At 47.7% G+C, this 17695-nt stretch overlaps 1 protein-coding gene across 2 annotated transcripts in view; it reads left to right on the top strand.

Annotated features, from left to right (window-relative positions):
- The window catches only part of ITGA6 (integrin subunit alpha 6), an 82487-nt gene that overhangs the window by 52722 nt on the left and 12070 nt on the right, over window positions 1-17695 (top strand). For both annotated transcript variants that reach the window (XM_017342933.3, XM_017342934.3), the window contains exons 10-23: window positions 681-782; window positions 1019-1080; window positions 7581-7741; window positions 7925-8068; window positions 9955-10070; window positions 10184-10373; window positions 10472-10555; window positions 10655-10734; window positions 10888-10965; window positions 11053-11155; window positions 12499-12672; window positions 14102-14200; window positions 14282-14392; window positions 14492-14590. In XM_017342933.3, coding sequence (XP_017198422.2) covers window positions 681-782; window positions 1019-1080; window positions 7581-7741; window positions 7925-8068; window positions 9955-10070; window positions 10184-10373; window positions 10472-10555; window positions 10655-10734; window positions 10888-10965; window positions 11053-11155; window positions 12499-12672; window positions 14102-14200; window positions 14282-14392; window positions 14492-14590 — 1603 coding nt within the window. The remainder of the gene's footprint in view (window positions 1-680; window positions 783-1018; window positions 1081-7580; window positions 7742-7924; window positions 8069-9954; window positions 10071-10183; window positions 10374-10471; window positions 10556-10654; window positions 10735-10887; window positions 10966-11052; window positions 11156-12498; window positions 12673-14101; window positions 14201-14281; window positions 14393-14491; window positions 14591-17695) is intronic.

The following is a 17695-nucleotide window of genomic DNA, read 5'->3' as shown; positions in this document are numbered from 1 at the left end:
ATTAAAAATGTACACATTCTTTGGCTCAGAAATTGTGCTAGAAATCTGTCCTACAGGCAGTGTGTACATACATATACATCGAGAGAGAGTTTTCAGACGAGCAGAAAGCCTAGTGTCAATGTCTACTGATTAGGTGCTGGTTAAATAAAGGATGTGCCATTGCTACAAGGCAACACCACCAGGTGCAAAAGACACTAGATCTGTGTGCATAGATAGGAGGTGACCTCTGAAATATTAATGAGAAAAAAGCAGTTTTCAGAACAATAAGCATATAAACAGCTCCCATGTAGTTGGCGTTATGTGTGTATTTCAGTATTTGATTTTAGGGAATAGTTTTAGCAGAAACACAGTCTGGAAGAACATACAAGGCTAGTGGGGGTTTTGGGTGGAAATGGAGACATAGTATGTTCTCTGAAACATGTGTTCCATAGGTGACTCAAATCTGTTTATAAATTATTAAACACAGTATAGTTTTAAATAAATATTGTGTAAGTGGCATACGCATCTATGTATCCACAGTTCCTGGCTTCAGCCACAGTGGAGGGGGCGGGGCAGCAGCACAGGAGCAGCTCTTTCCCCCACCCTGTGGCTTTGAAGCTGTCCGGGGCAGCCACGGATGCCTGTGAGTGAATCTCTAGGTAACAAAAGGCTGAGCTGCCTTTTCACTCCTTTGTCTTCAGATCCCGGCCTGTGATTAATATTCAGAAAACCCTCACAGTGACTCCTAACAGAATTGACCTGCGCCAGAAGATGCCGTCCTGTGGGGCGCCCAGCGGGATATGGTGAGAGTGGCTGTGTATGGGGGGGGGGGCGGCCTCCTCGGTTTCCCAGCACTGCGCTGACCGTGGCCCCATGGCCCCTAGGCCCAGTGGAGACACAGGGAAGCCGTTGCGGGGTGCCGGGCAGAGGGCAGGGATCTGTCCTGAGACTATGGGGGGATTGCAGAGCTGGGGAGTGTGTTGGGATTTTCCACTGCAAGAAAGCATCTTTTAAGAAATATGTGTTTGATTTTATACAGCCTCAAGGTTAAAGCCTGTTTCGAATACACTGCCAAACCCACTGGTTATAATCCTTCATTAAGTAAGTACTCTGTACATGAAAAAAAAAATCCATTTCTCTGCCAGGTTGCAAGTTCTCCGTAAATCACAGAAAAATGGAGCTGCAGTGGCTAAAATGGACCATCAGTTCTCGTTTGAAGAATTGAGCGGATCTGCAGTCTCCTGTCTAATCAGGAGGGCACAGCACCACGAGGGAGGGAAAGCTCTCCATTTGATCCCTGCTTGAATTTTCCAGAGCAGATGGTTTAGGACAAAATGCCTTGGAAAAGTACTTATTTGCTACCACAACCGTTTCCTCCATTCCTGCCTTTGAAAGCAGTTTTGTGGTTGTGAGGTGGTGGGTGGTGGCTGCAGAAGGGCAAGTGCTGGAACCAGGGCACAGCTTCCTAGCGGCACTGCCAGGTTATGCTCTCTCCCCTGGACTCGGAGGCCAGAACACCCAGGTGGGCCCCTGGGGCGTTGGATGCTGGCCCTGAGATGTGGGAGACTTGAGCTCTGCTCCTGGTTTCAGCTCTGATGCTGCTGGACCCTACGGCATAGGTCAAGTCCCTTAATGTTTGAGTTTTTATTTTCCTGTAAGCTGAAAGAAATACCTCTCATCGCAATGACTGCACCCCACTAGTGATGGCCTAACCATGGTGATCCTAGCCAGGGTCTTCTCTGCTGTGGGTTAGAAGCAGTCACAACTCTTTAGGTTGATCCAGAGTTGAGGCCAGGGACATGAGAAGCTATATCTTATCTCCAAAGCGGAAGTGAAGTGAAGGGGGGAACCATCATGGGTCAGGCTCTGGTCCGGCAGCTCAGGATTGTGGTGTAAGATGTGCCACCAAGGAAGCTTTGTGAAGGATGAGGCCATTGTGTCTTTTTTGTGTCATGAGACTTATTATTCCTTGAGATAACGAGTTCAAGTTTGCTCCTTATATCTAAGGTCTTGCTGTTTTCCTTATTTAATTTAAAAGATGTCCTTTTTACTATCCCAGAATTTGACTGGTTTCAGATCACCTAAAGTGATGATTTGAAATGGAAAATGTAACCCCATTAGGAAGTGGTGCCCATATGCTCTCACAGGCACACAGGTCATGACGGTTCTTAGCTGTGCTTCTCATTCTTACTTATCATATGGACTCATGTAATGAATGAATGTCCCCAATAAGGAACAGAATGAATGAAGATACTGACCTATGATAAGATTCAGTAAAGTATGAAAAGTAACTGTCGCTCCCCGTCTTCGTGGAGGAACGACACTAAACCCTGCCTAGGCTTCATATCCGAGTCACGGCACCATTATGTCGCTCCCCGTCTTCGTGGAGGAACGACACAGGACCCTGCGCTGTTCTTTTGTCTGCTCGGCCCTCCCCGGGTTTGCTGCTGGTTCTTCCCGGGTTGGCTACCGACCCTCCACCTCCGTGGAGGGGCGGGCCCCCTGCCACTTTTCCCCACTTCCGCAGGGGAGCGGCACACCGCCGGCCGGCTCTCTCGGGGGCTGCTCAGGTGTTCCTTCAGATAGATGTTCCTGGTGCATGTTGTCTCTCTCCTCCTTTATAGTCCTCTTCCACCAATCCCAACTCTGCTACCCACACGCCGAGTACGCTGCTCTCCTCCAATCAGGAGCAGGTCCTGCTGTTTATTGGTTGAACTGGAGGCAGCTGTGTAGAAGCTTACTCCTCTCCCCAGCGCCATATCATAGGAGAGCAGATGCATAGAATAAGTCTTAATTCCAGTAACTTAGTCTAGTCCGAGTTGCTCCCCACAGTAACCATTTAAATAAATGTAGTATATTTTTTTAAAAAGCTTATGGGTGGGATATTTAGCCTAGGAGTTAAGATACCCACGACCCGTATGGGAGTGCCTGGGTTCCAGTCCTGGCTCCAGCCGCCTGGCAACGCGCACCCTGGAGGCAGCAGCATCTGCTCAGGTCACTTCGGTCCCGGCACCCCTGTGAGAAAGAGACCTGCATTGCGGTCCCAGCTCCCAGCTTCAGCCTGGCCCAGCCCCAGACACTGGGGAATCTAGGGAGTGAACCAGCGGATGGGAGCTCTGCCCTCCCCCTTTTCCCGCTGCCCGGGACCGCCGAGCCTTCGTCTCCCTCTCCCTGGACTTCTAGCAGGTCTCCCGGGCTTCCTTCGATTCCCCTTCTGCTGGACCGGCCTGCAGAGCTGGCGCGTGGCCCGAGGTGCTCTCGTGCAGCTTTGTCTCTGCCCTTGGAGGAACCTGGAGTTGTGGGGGAGGCAGGAGGCAGTTCAGAGCGGCTGCCCTTTGGAAGGCGTGCGCCTCACGCTTTTCCCCTTGGGTCACGCACGGGCCTCTCACCGTGGTTGGCAATGGTTTGAGAAGCCACAGCGAGCCTTTGCCTGGGCAGGGCGGGAACCTGGGGCCGCGTTTTTAATTCTATTATTCTGGTTGTCACCTTCATCAAACCGCTCTGACCAGGGGTGGAAGAAATCTCAGCAGCGCGCTCTCGGGCTTCTCCCCGTTTATAGAACTGGTGAGTGTTCTCCAGCCTCAAGGTAGCCCTTGAAGCCCCGCGGGTGGCTCTGACCTAACCACGCCATGGCTGGTTGTTGGGGATCAGCAGAGAACAGGAAGTTCCGAACGCGAGGAACTTGCCCTGAGCTGCGTGAGCGCCTGCGCACCAAGCGAGTGCGGGAGGCTGGTGCCAGGCTGCCCCCTCGCCTCCGGGGACCTCAGACACTGCGCTCCCCACATGCGCGCGGGGGGCTAATTGAGCCTTAATGAGCGTTCCACGTGGCTTGGCCCTCTCCGGAGGTCGGCGGAGGCAGCGCGAGAGGATTTTAAGATGATGGGAGCTGACTGCAGGGTTAGGGAAGGTTGGCCTGGACTAGGGGGATAAGCGGTTTTAATGTGCCCACGCCCTCCTGCGCTGTGGCGGCGAGGGGCGCTCTGCGTGCGAACCCCAGTCTGGTGCTTGGTGAAGGTCGCAGGTCACTGATAAATGGACGGGTCAGGGCTGTGCGGGGTCTAGCATGGGGGAGGGGCAGTCCATTTGGCAGTCGCGACATGGAAGAATTCTTCGCATGGACGCAGAAATGCCTGTTAGACCTGTCAGTGTGTCTGAATTTTGGTCTGAGCATTTCTGAATAGCTAGCATTTCGGCATGCACGCATGCGCGAGGGCGCGGAGCCCCTTGATCCTATCCTTGGTCTCTCAGCTATGCTGGTTGCTGGGGGATGTGATGGTGAGCAGGACTGAGGAGGTCTTTGCCCTTGGCTGTGCCTGGCTATGGAGGCAGGCAGAGACGATCCCAGCAGCGGACTACGTGTAGGTGTTGGAAACACAGAGCATGCTGGGTTTGCGCAGGCAGGGCCAGGCAGGCCTCCCGGAGGAAGTGATGTCCCCACTGAGCTCTGGAATGGGAGAAGGATTTAGCCAAGCAGGCTGGGGGCGGGGAAGGAGGGAAGATTGCCAGCTAAGGGAGGCACAGTGGCCATCCGCTGTTAATTTAACAAGTAACAGTTAACACTCTTATATATGACTTCAGTGACCACCCATGGCTCTTGACATGAGCTGCCTAGGCTGTGGAAGCCTTTTGAATCCACAAACTCTGCATTTAGACAAGGCCGTAAGCAAAATGGAAGTTTTCCCCTCCCTTTCAGAGAGAAGTACATCCTTATTTGATGGCCACTTCTTTCCACTGGGGTCTCACAGAGATCCTTCATGTAGAACATTTTTTTTGCCACAGTGTCATGGCTTTCCTTGCCTGAAATGCTCTCAAGGCCTTTTCAACCAGACCAGGATGCCTTAGGGGCTGATTCTGAGGTCAGAGTGCTGCTTAAAGCTATTGTCATTCTATCAGTCTGCTGTGTGGACTGCTTCCCATGTTGGACATTCTCTCCTTTTGAATTCTATCTTACTATTAACAGACACTTAATCTTATTTATATGATCACTTTAACATTTAATCCTATCTATATGTTCACTTTAACACCTAATATGATCACTTTAACCCTTTTTTTTTATTATTTTATTTTTGACAGGCAGAGTGGACAGTGAGAGAGAGAGAGACAAAGGTCTTCCTTTTGCCGTTGGTTCACCCTCCAATGGCCGCCGCGGCTGGCGTGCTGCGGCTGGCGCATTGCACTGATCCGAAGCCAGGAGCCAGGTGCTTTTCCTGGTCTCCCATGCAGGTGCAGGGCCCAAGGACTTGGGCCATCCTCCACTGCACTCCTGGGCCATAGCAGAGAGCTGGCCTGGAAGAGGGGCAACCGGGACAGAATCCGGCACCCCGACCGGGACTAGAACCCAGTGTGCCGGTGCTGCAAGGCGGAGGATTAGCCTATTGAGCCACGGTGCCGGCCACTTTAACACTTAAGATGACATTTTTATCCTCCAGCATAATGGGATTTGGGGTCCCATGGCAACTTTTTATAAATATTTATTTACTTATTTGAAAGAGTTACACAGAGAGAAAGAGAGGCAGAGAGAGAGGGGTCTTCCATCTACTGATTCACTTCCCATTTGGCTGCAATGGCCAAAGCTATGCCGATCTGAAGCCAGGAGCCAGGAGCTTCTTCCAGGTCTCCCACACGGGTGCAGGGGCCCAAGGACTTGGGCCATCCTCTACTGCTTTCCCAGACCATAGCAGAGAGCTGCATCGGAAATGGAACAGCTGGGACTTCAACCAGTGCCCATATGGGATGCCGGCACTGTAGGCAGTGGGTTTACCTGCTACACAGTGGCGGCCCCCATGGCAAGTTTTTAAACTGTACCCTTAGAAATAAGTCTGTAGGTATGCATACATAAATATACAACTTTACAGTTAAAAACTTCCTCTTCCTTCTCTTATTCCCACTCTTATTTTTAATGAGATCCATCCTCAATTAACTTTATACATATATGATTAACTCGTATGTTATGAGTTCAGCAAATATTATGAAGAAAAAAAAACTAGGCCACTCAAGTCATCTCTTCTTGAAGTGTCAATTTCACTTCTACAGATTTCGTTTTAGGCACTCTATTAGTTCTCACAGATCAGGAAGAACATACTGTATTTGTCCCTTTGGGACTAGCTTATTTCACTAAGTATGATGTTTTCCAGATTCATCCATTTTGTTGCAAATGACAGGATTTCATTTTTTTTAACCTCTGTGTAATATTCCATAGAGTACATATCCCATATTTCTTTTTTTTTATTTTTTTAAGAAGGTCTTATTTTTATGTTTTTTTTTATTATTATTTTTTGACAGGCAGAGTGGACAGTGAGAGAGAGAGACAGAGAGAAAGGTCTTCCTTTGCCGTTGGTTTACCCTCCAATAGCTGCCGCGGCCGGCGCACTGCGGCCGGCGTGCCACGCTGATCCGATGGCAGGAGCCAGGTACTTCTGGTCTCCCATGGGGTGCAGGGCCCAAGCACTTGGGCCATCCTCCACTGCACTCCCTGGCCACAGCAGAGAGCTGGCCTGGAAGAGGGGCAACCGGGACAGAATCCGGCACCCCGACCGGGACTAGAACCCGGTGTGCTGGCGCCACAAGGCGGAGGATTAGCCTAGTGAGCCGCGGCGCCGGCCATTTTCTTGATCCAGTCTTTGGTTGACAGAAATTTAGGTTGATTCTATGTCTTAGCTATTATGAATTGGGCTCACTCTCCAACGCTGGTGTGGAAGCTCTTGGCTGCTGGGGTCCTGAGTTGGGGGTGTCCACGCCCTCTACATAGGTCCACTGTGTCCCTATAATTTTTGTAGTTTCCTCTGCCGTTTTCTCCCTAACTCTTCCCTAGACGAGAACAGTAAGTTCCCTCCCTGCTCCGCCATCTTGGAAGCCTCCTCCTGCTCCACTCTGATTCAGCTCTCTGCTATGGCTTGGGAAAGCAGAAGAAGATGTAGAGAGAGGTCTTCCATCTGCTGGTCACTCCCCAAATGGCCACAACAGCTGCTAGAGCTGAGCCGATCCAAAGCCAAGAGCTTCTTCCAGGTCTCCCATGCAGGTGCAGGGGCTCAAGCACTTGGGCCATCTTCCACTGCTTTCCCAGCTGTAGCAGAGAGCTGGATTGGAAGAGGGACAGTGAGGACACAAACAGGCACCCATATGGGATGCCAGTGTCACAGGTGTCAACCTTCCAACTATACCACAATGCTACCCACCCAGGGGCCTTTTTTGAGTAGTAAAGGCACAAGGCCATTTACGCATGGGATGCTTATTGAGGAGAGTCGTTTAGGCCCTGGGGGACTGTTAGGTTCTTCTAGTTATCTGCAGTCTGCTGTGGGTTCCTGAAATTCAGCCACACACTGACAGATTTGCAGTTGCCTTGGCGGAAGGGTTTTGGCTTAGGCTTTAGCTCCCCCAGGTGGCCTGATGAAAATTCAGCTTTGAAACATGAACAGCAATGGAAAGGACAGCTTGCTTTGGAAAACGTCGCTAGTCGGCAAAATGTTCATTACCAGGAAATAGGAAGAGAAACGGTGGCAGTGGAGGAAAAGTGTTGTTCTACAGGGAATTAAAATGTTGAGATATCAGCATGCTTGCAGGAATATGCTTTCAGTAATGTGATTTTTGTTCATTTTGTCCAGCAATTGTGGGCACACTTGAAGCTGAAAAAGAGAGAAGAAAATCTGGGCTGTCGTCAAGAGTTCAGTTTCGAAACCCGGGCTCTGAGCCCAAGTATACTCAAGAGCTGACCCTGAATAGACAGAAGCAGAGACTGTGCATGGAGGAGACCCTCTGGCTGCAGGTGAGGGCTGGCCCAGGCACGTCCACTTCAGTCTTGGAAGAAGGCGTGAGCTGGGTTTTGTGGTGACACATGAAGATTGCCGGAATTTATTCTAACATCGCATTAGTTGCTATGAAAGTATTGTCCCGGAGTTCCTCTGGTGCCTTTACTCTGTGCTTAACTGTGTCCCTGCATGTTTTCCAGGAAAATATCCGAGATAAACTGCGCCCCATTCCCATCACTGCCTCTGTGGAAATACAAGAGCCCAGCTCACGTAGGCGAGTGAATTCACTGCCAGAACTCCTTCCAATTCTGAATTCAAACGAACCCAAGATGGCCCATACAGATGTAAGTGTGACTTCTGTTTTGCCAAAGTTAGTGCCATATTCTGATGCCAAATCAAATATCTTTGGAGGCAGTAGAGCTAGAGAGCTGCTTTAAAGGCCATTTCTTTGGATTAATATACTTTTTAATATATGCAAAGTTTGAATACATCTGTTTACCAAATTAGCAGTAAATATAGAAACATACAATTTGGGGCCAGAGAATATTTTTCTCCACAATTTTTTATCACTGTAACATATACATATTGAGACTATAGTTGTCAGAGCTTGTGTTGTCATGTCCTTATCTAACTGTAGCTATGCGTAGAAAGAAAATGACTTTGTATAAGGGGTCTTCAAACAGGTCAACATACATATTACGAGAAAGAAATCTGTGCATGGATTTCCAAAATTTTTATACCAAAATAAGCTTATCTTTTAAAAGTAATACTTATTTATTTATTTGAAAGTCAGAGAGAGGAAGAGACAGAGATCTTCATTCCACTGGTTCACTTCCCAAATGGCCACAAAGGCCAGGGCTGGGCCTGGCTGAAGCAGGGAGCTAGGAACTTCATCTGGGTCTCCCATGTGGGTGGCAGGGACCCAAGTGCTTGGGCCATCTTCTGCTGCTTTTCCCAGGCCATTAGCAGGGAGCTGGATTAGAAGTGCAGCAACTGGGACATGAACTGGTGCCCATATGAGATACTGATGGTGGCTTTACCCACTGTGCCACAATGCTGGCCCCATAAGTTTATCTTTCAATTCCATTTTTTTAGTGAAGTTTTTGAAGTACCCTCATATTTTACCTTTGGAACATTAAAACATACAAAACACATTACTAGTAGAGCATTAGAATCAAGGAGTGTGGAAATTGGGCAGCTCCAAAAAAGTACAGTTAGCAGTGAAGTTGACTCTGGGTGCCTGATGAAGTGTAAGTCATCCTGGTAAGACCGATTTCCGTTATGGCTCACTGGGCCCCGCCTAGGAGAAGGGCTCTGTTTGGAAGGGTCAGGATGTTCGGTTCGCAGTACTGCCTGGAAGCTGTGGCATCCTGCTCTGGCATTCTGCACTCGCCGTGAAAAGCTGCTCTGAGGCTGCTGTTACTGGTGTCGTCTTGACAGCTTTGTAGAAGTGAGTACTTGCAGCCATAGGTTTAGGAGCTGATGCCTAAATCTACTTTGTCCATTGTTTTTGTCACCAACTATAATTCCTTATACTTCTGTATGCTTTTATGTGTTTTGGTATTACTGAGTATTCTCATATTACTATTTCTTGTGTACGTTCCCAGCTCCATAATTAGGTTAAACATAACAAACACAGAGAAAGTTTCCCTAATTATTTGTCAATGTGATGAGCCAGTGCGCTATAGCTAGCATTGTGCCAGAGCCCTTTGCTTTCTTGACCTTTGACCTTAAGCTATCTTGTTTTCTCATTTGTACAATGGAGCTCATAACTACCTTTCTCACCCATCTGTTGTGAGCATTAAGTGAGTTAAAGTATGTAAATTGTGTGTGTTAGCAGTATCATCATTACCAATCATTCTTAGAGTAGCTCTCTGAAGCAGGGTGGTGGTATCCCCGTGTGCATGAGCTGTGAACTAAGACTCTGAAAGGTTAAGTGACTTGCCCGAATCCCCACGGCTAAGTAAGTAGCAGAACCAGGATTGGAAGCCACATTCTGTGACTGCGGGAGTCCCCCTTCTGGCTATAGCCATTGCCCCAGCGCACTGTCAAAACATTCTTAACACTGCTTTGATCAGACAGAGTGGGAATTGGATGCGTGGTCGATTGTGTTTGAAGCTTGAGTTCTGCCCTGGTAGTTGTCACACAGGGAAATGAGCTGTAGGGAAACTTCTCTGGCAACTGTCCTGAGTCTAAATGGCATAACGGCAATGGTTTTGTCTTCCTGCAGGTACACTTCTTAAAGGAGGGATGTGGCGACGACAACGTGTGCAATAGCAACCTTAAACTAGAATATAAGTTTTGCACCCGAGAAGGAAATCAAGACAAATTTTCTTATTTACCAATGTAAGGATGGCTCTGTCGCATTAGCACTAGTTAGCTAACTCTGGCTGTTAGGAGGGTTCCTGCAAATGTATCGAGAACTTGATCTCTTGCTTTGCTGTTGTTGTTGTTAACAGTCAACAAGGTGTGCCAGAACTAGTTCTCAAAGATCAGAAGGATATCGCGTTAGAAATAACAGTGACAAACAGCCCTTCTGACCCAAGGAATCCCACAAAGGATGGTGATGACGCCCATGAAGCCAGACTTGTTGCCACGTTTCCCGACACCCTGACTTACTCTGCTTACAGAGAACTGCGGGCATTCCCCGTAAGTGTGTGTAAGGAGCAGCTGGGAGGGAGAGCCCGCACCGGGCACACAGTGCATACAGTGAGCATACAGTGATCTGCTGTGTGTCTTCCTTACAGGAGAAACAGCTGAGTTGCATTGCCAACCAGAACGGCTCGCAAGCAGAGTGTGAGCTCGGAAATCCTTTTAAAAGAAATTCCAGTGTAGGTGATGCCTTCACATGCTGTTATTTTACCATTTTTGTTAACCATTCCACTGTCCAAAAGGCTGGCTTCGGTTAACGGTTATTTATGTTTTTTCAGGTTACCTTTTATTTGATTTTAAGTACAACCGAGGTCACCTTTGATACCAAAGACCTGGATGTCAACCTGAAGTTGGAAACGTAAGAGTCATTTCTTCCACCTTTCCATTTTGAGTTATTTCCAGAAAACACTGGGCAGTCAATGAATTGTCCCTGATCTAACACATAAAAGAAGTGTAATTGTAATGAGAAGACTGTTAAAATAAAACCCTATTGTTTCCTTTTCATTTTCAGAACAAGCAATCAGGATAATTTGGCTTCAATTACAGCTAAAGCAAAAGTGGTTATTGAACTGCTTTTAACGGTCTCTGGGTAAGTGTTTGTGTTTAGCATAACAAATCAATGTTTGAAAGAGCCGTTTACAATCCTCACTAAAACTGGTGTTTTTTAACTTAACAGAGTCGCTAAACCTTCCCAGGTGTATTTTGGAGGTACAGTGGTCGGTGAGCAAGCTATGAAATCTGAAGATGAAGTGGGAAGTTTAATAGAATATGAGTTCAGGGTGAGTTGGAACAGTTGGGCCTTTTAACAAACCAGAAGTTTGTGTGTACTAAATATGGTCCTGAATATATAGTTTTAGTAAATGTGGAATGTTAATAAATAAGCATATAAATAAATGCTCAGTTACAAATATTATGGTAAAAAACTTTGTCCTCCAGAATGAAAAACAGCATAGGCCTATAGTTCAGAATTCACTTCTTTGTCTTAGAAGTTGAAATGTGTGTGTGGTATAGAGACAAAGTGATACTTGAGTCTCCCCTCTCCCCCGCAGAGTCTTATGTTTGCTTTAGAGTATGCTTTCTTTCTTTCTTCGTTGTAAGGTTTGGTTTCCAGGGCTTGAGAGGAAACATGCTTTTGTGATGGTCAGTGAGAAGCCATGAAAAGCTTGGTTCATGCCAGCGAGGTGTGGCGGCTGCTTTTACTGAAGACTTCAACACATCATGTTGGAAGCTCCAGTTTCATAACAGTGAATGTAGATTTGGCACATGCCAGCAAGGAAGGCTGTTGATTGGCTCTGAACCATTTCAGAGTAGCCAGTCCCAGCGACCCCATGTCCAGTTGAGTGCACGTGAGCATGCAGGGTAGAGCCTGCTCATCCCCTTCATGTGGGCGTGGTCCTGCATGGCTCAGATCACATTTCTGAAAGTGTAGCAACCACGGGGGTGAAGGTCTGAGAAACAAAGAATGGGCCCACCCCTGCCTGGAGCTGGACGAAGAAGGGAGGCTGCTCTCCTCCAGACACAGCTGGAACAGGTCTTGGTGGTGATTGGGATCTCTGTGTTGGGGTGGCTGAAAAAGAAGCCTGTGGATTCTGAGCTGTCTTTCACAGAGAGGAGTTTTTGCTTCTTGCTTTTGGCTTCTGCTGCAGGAAATTGCTACATTCCCAGCGTGAACTCATGTGGGGTAGTAGGAGGACAGATGCAGCTGTCATCATGGACGGGGTTTTCTGGAAGCAGGTTGTTGGGGCACTGCCTTGGCATGGGTGTTGTCCGTGCCAAGCAGGGTGGGTGCGGAGCAAATCACAAATGCACATAGGATGTTTCCCCCAGCCCGCCACGGCAAGAGACGGGGACCTGCACTGCTGATTCTACCGCCGCAACAGTTGTTTCTGGACTGAACTGGCAACCGTTTCTCTCTGACTTTTGTTTTCTTTCTATTTTATTGGTAAGAATCTTTTAACCACAGGTCTCTATTTGGTATAACCTATTGATAGTTTGTTTTTGGAGATGGTGCTTTTACTGTATCATGCTGGGTATTTTAGCTTTTTTTCTTGGCATTTGGAGCTGCTACTTAATTTTCTATTAAGAGGATGACATCGAGACAATCTGTATTATTTTCCAACAGGTAACTAATTTAGGCAAACCTCTTAAAAACCTTGGCACAGCAACCTTGAATATTCAGTGGCCCAAAGAAATCAGCAATGGTAAATGGCTGCTTTATCTGGTGAAGGTGGAATCCAAAGGATTGGAAAACGTAGCATGTGAGCCCAAGAGTGAAATAAACTTGCTGAACCTGAAGGTATGTTGGCGGATGTATCTGTTGTCTCTATAGGTGGAAGTAGCAGAGGGGAAAATCATGAGTGTCCTTGGGAAAATGGCATTCTTGTCTGCTGGCTTCTTTAGTTAGCACAGTTTCTCTTTGCAAGTCAGGCTGGGGAAGGTTTGCTGATCAGTGACTATTATGGCACTGAGGGCAGAGTTGCACAGTGGTTCTGGGGACAAATGACATATGACTGATAGGCGAGGAGGTACCTGCTCCTGGAGGTAGACCAGCCAATGGGAAACTCATTACAAAAGATACCGGCATCTTTGCAAGTGACCTGAAGGGCCTTTGCTGTTACTTTTTGAGCTGGTAGATAATTTATGGAGCACTCCTGTGCGGCGTGTGCTGAGCGCTGGGCTTGCATGTTCTGCTTTCCTTCTCTTGCCAGTCCTCCCAGGTATTTTTGTTATCCTCACCATTGCACAGATGCAAACGCTGAGATTCAGAGAGGCTAAGTAGCTTTCTCAGAGCGGCTCAGCTGTTCAGAGGCAGATGGTGTCTGCATTAGACTCGACTCTGCGTGGTTTCAAAGCCTGCACTCTAAGCCCCTGTCTCTACTGTTCTGTGCTTCTGCGATTGGCTCCACATTTATGGTCCAGTTTGGTGAAGGCTTGCTTGGTTGTGCGTGTCTGTTTCTTTTCTCTTAAGTTTTATAGTGACTGGGTATGATCAGTGGTAATAGTTTGTGGCCTATAGCGTGATCCCTTACTTACCAACTTAAAAAAAAACCACAATGGTCCCTTACTCTCGTCATCCTTACCACAGGTGGAGCATTTCTAATCCCAAATTCCAAAGTTCAAATGCTCTGAAATCTGAAACTTGCTGAACACCCACACAACTGTGGATTTTGGAGCATGTTGGATTTCAGATTTTGGGTTTAGGGACACTCACCTGACACAGTCTATGCAAATACCCCCAAATCTGGAAAACTCTGAAACCAGAAACACTTCTGGCACCATGCATTTTGGGTAAAAGGTATTCAGCCTGGACAAAAAAAGAGCAATTTTAGAAGTTTTTGTGTAGCTTTCACATAATGGGTCTGCTGGCTTCGTGTCCTCAGTGCCACATCTTCAGTCATGCTGGGCTGCTGGCTGCCCTAAGGTAGGACTGACCCTTGAGAAATCAGGTCACATTTTGGTGGGGACGCAAAGAAACAAAGCACTGTTCCTCTCGCTGAGTTTTATGGTCAGAGTGGGAACAAATCACTTTGATAACTTAGTCCTCTGAATCAGTCAGTCAATTTGAAATTCAGGACGGTAGTACTGCTTGCCTATTTCTGTGCCTTTGCTGGCTGTCTCTGTGGGTGATGCAACCTTGGCGTTGCTTGACGGGGTGTGGGGGGTTCGGTATGGTAGCCTTGGAACATTGTATAAAGTGGAGCCACTATGGCTGTGACTCTTTCCAGGAGTCTCACAACTCAAGGAGAAAACGGGAAGTTGCTGAAAAACAGAGAGACGGCAGCAGAAAGTTCTCCTTGCTTACAGAGAGGAAGTACCAGACCCTGGTGAGTATTTTTCAAGAGCTGTGAGCGGCAGAGGGCGGGAGAACGGGCTTCCCCAGACCGGTGTCTTCCGTTCCTCCCTAGAGCTGCAGCGTGAACGTGAACTGCGTGACCCTCAGGTGCCCGCTGCGGGGACTGGACAGCAAGGCCTCCCTCGTTCTGCGCTCGAGGTTGTGGAACAGCACATTTCTAGAGGTGTGGCCCGGCCGTGGGGCTGTCCCCTACAGGTGTCCTCTGCCACCAGCCGGGTCGTGGCTCACCTCCCTAACGCATTTGCTCATGGTCTCCATACAGGAGTATTCCAAGCTGAACTACTTGGACATCGTGCTGCGGGCCTCCATTGACGTGACTTCTGCCGCCGAGAACATCAAGCTGCCAAACGCAGGCACTCAGGTGAGAGGCGCCTGGGCTCCGTTCGGGTTCATGGCAGGTGCCACTTCCCTGCGCTTTGCCCCGAGATCACACAATTTGGGATTTATTTCCCTCATAGTCTTGTAACCTCCCTGGAGGAAAAGACAGATGACATCTTAGGATTCTGCCATGCCAAACTGTATTTTAATGAAATCATTGAAAACAGAAGTAAATCTAGAGCGAATAGTTCAGCGGTGCCCGTGGTACATTTGCGAGCTTATTGGCTCAACAGGAGAAGAAACCCCACGTTTTGTGCCATGCCTGATACCGCAGCCATTCTGGGAATACTCACAGTGACGGGTGCTGGGGCGCACATAGCTAGCTACAGTTACTGTAAAAGATCTTTCTCATATGAATCCAGAACTGAGCCTTGAGAAGTCAGTCCCTGGTTATGCCCCGCTGGAACAGGTGTAGAGTGAGTTCTGTCTCTTGCCCATCCTGGAGCCTTTCAAATAATTGCGGGGAGCTGTCCTGCCTCCTTGGGTGGGCCCCTCTCATTATCTTCAGAGCTGCGCAGCCAGAGGTCAGGCGTCCGCATGCAAGACGCAGCTAAACTGTTCCCTGGCCTGTCCCCGTCCTGGACCTGCCCTTGTGGGCTGTGTGACTCCCCCACGGATGGAGTCGCTGAGGTGTGGGCTGCTCAGTTCTGCTTACCCTTCTGGCATCTCAGTGCCACACTTTCAGCAGTCCAGCAAAACTGGGTTTTCCCATTTGTGGAGGAGTGTGTTTGAATTTCTAACAGCTGCTCTTTTTGTGTTCTACTAAAACTTCCAGATGTTTTCATCAGAATTTGTTGTCTATGTTTTCTGTATCCTGTCCTTGTGCAGTTTTTTTTTTTAAGGATTTATTTATTTATTTGAAAGGCAGAGAGAGACAGAAGAGAGAGAGAGAGAGAGAGGTCGTCCATCCATTAGTTCACTCCCCAAAGCTGGGTGGGATGCCGGGACAAGTGGAGTCAACCAGGACTGTCCCAGGCTCACCGCAACATGGTCATCCTGGCTTTGTTCTCTTTGTGAGGTGCCACCGCCCATCTCTTAATGACTCTTCAATAGGATTTCCTAGGGGACTTTGAAAGAAACCACGACTTTCCTGGGAGTGCTTTCTGTGCATGTCTGAAGGCAGCTGCTTGCTATAAGCTTCCTGTAATCGTACAGCAGCCTTTCTGAAAAGCACTGGGGTGTTAGCGCTAGAAAGAGAACACTTTAGAGGGAATGGACATGACATTAATAAGGCATCGATGAGGTGTCCACTATCTACTGGGTGCATTATACGCTACCATTTGAACTTGAGAAGAATGCCACGGTAGACATGGCACCCACTCTATGAACGAGGGAACCAACCGAGGGATGTAATTTGGGGTCCAGGCTTGAAGTGCATAGAGGTCTGACCCCAGGGCTCCTGGGTTTTGACTTTGTGACACTTGATTCCCATTAAGTCTCCAAATCCAAAACTCAGATGAGGAAGCTGAGCCCAGAGAAGGCTGTCCCTCCCTCAGGGTCACAGACCGCCAGTGGAGCTGAGCCCGAGCCTGGCTCTCAGGACCCAGAGGGGCCTGTGGCCCATCTAGTGGCTGGCTCACAAATGCAACTGAGGCTGTCTTGAGCATTTTATGATCTTAAGACTTGGGAGAACTCATACCTAACAGGAAGTGAGTTCTTTACTGTGATCCTTGGTGTCACATCTAGAACCTATTTCTTTTGAAAATTGAGACATTTTCTCATCTCCAGTCTTCTGATGCTTCTATTTTCTGTGACTTCTGAGATACAATAGCTCAGATATCGTATCTGCATTCTTCATCATCTCAAGGTGCAGTTTTCTGGACCTGAAGATGTGAGTTGAATTCAAGTGTCAGAATGCCTTCCTTTTTTATTCTTTGACTAATGACTTACAATTTCATCTTTATATTGGTTTTATCCATCCTTTCCTGTCTAAAGATAATTTTCTTTGGAGTTGGAAGCAAAGGAAGTTGAGTAATTCAGTCTTGCCTCTTGGTCTGACTACCGAAACTTCTTTTTGCTTTAAAAAAAGGGAAAGAAAAAACTTGTTTCTTTTACCAATTTTAACAGTTTTGTTTTTACTTCTTAATAAAACATTTAAATTTTTGGTTTCTGAGTTGCAGAGAGAGAGAGAGAGAGAGAGAGAGAGAGAGAGAGAGAGAGCTTCCATCTGCTGGTTCACTCATCAAATGGTTGGGACTGGGTAGAGCCAAAACTGGGAGTCAGGACCTCAATTCCGGTCTCCCACATGGGTGACAGGAACCCAGTTGCATGAGGCATCACCTGCTGACTCCTGGGTCTGCATTAGCAGGAACTGGAGTCCGGTGTCTGGGCCAGGCACTCTAATATGGGATGTGGGTGTCTTGACCTCTCAGCCAAATACCTGCCCAACAAAAACACTTGTAAATTAAGACACTGTCATACCAGAGTCAGAACAAAAGTTGCATAATTGAACCTAGTAGTAAGATGGTTACATTTTAACATCCATTTAGTGCATCCAGCTAACAAATGCCTATTAAAGACATGTGTCTTCCCTTTGGTAGACACCATATTCATCCACGTTTCCTGGCTGCCAAAGAGAAAAGGAAATAAGATAGGTAAAAATAACCACCTTATTCTTCAGGGAAATAAGATCTTTATTTTTTATTTATTTTTAAGATTTATTTATTTATTTGCAAGTCAGGGTTACAGAGAGAGAGTCACACAGAGAGAGGTCTTCCATTCACTGTTTCATTACACAGATGGCTGCAATGGTCAGGACTGGGCCAGGCCAAAGCCAGGAGCCAGGAGCTTCTTCCGGGTCTCCCACACAAGTAGCAGGTACCCAGATACCTGAGGCATCCTCCACTGCTTTCTCCAGGCCATCAGAAGGGAGCTAGATCAGAAGTGGAGCAGCTAGGACAGGAACTGGAGCCCATATGGGATGCTGGCTTAACCCACCACACCAAAATGCTGGCCCCTTGAGATTTTTTTTGTCTCTAAATTCAGGGGAGAACTGAAACTATGAATCCTTTTATAAGATGGTTTCTTGTGAGAGGGACACCCATTAGGAATGGATTGGGTATGCTTATGTTCAGTAGAAGCGGAGAGT

This window comes from Oryctolagus cuniculus, chromosome 3 (genome assembly GCF_964237555.1).
Source record: "Oryctolagus cuniculus chromosome 3, mOryCun1.1, whole genome shotgun sequence".
Classification (NCBI taxonomy): domain Eukaryota; kingdom Metazoa; phylum Chordata; class Mammalia; order Lagomorpha; family Leporidae; genus Oryctolagus; species Oryctolagus cuniculus.
This window is presented reverse-complemented; position numbering and strand designations above follow the sequence as displayed.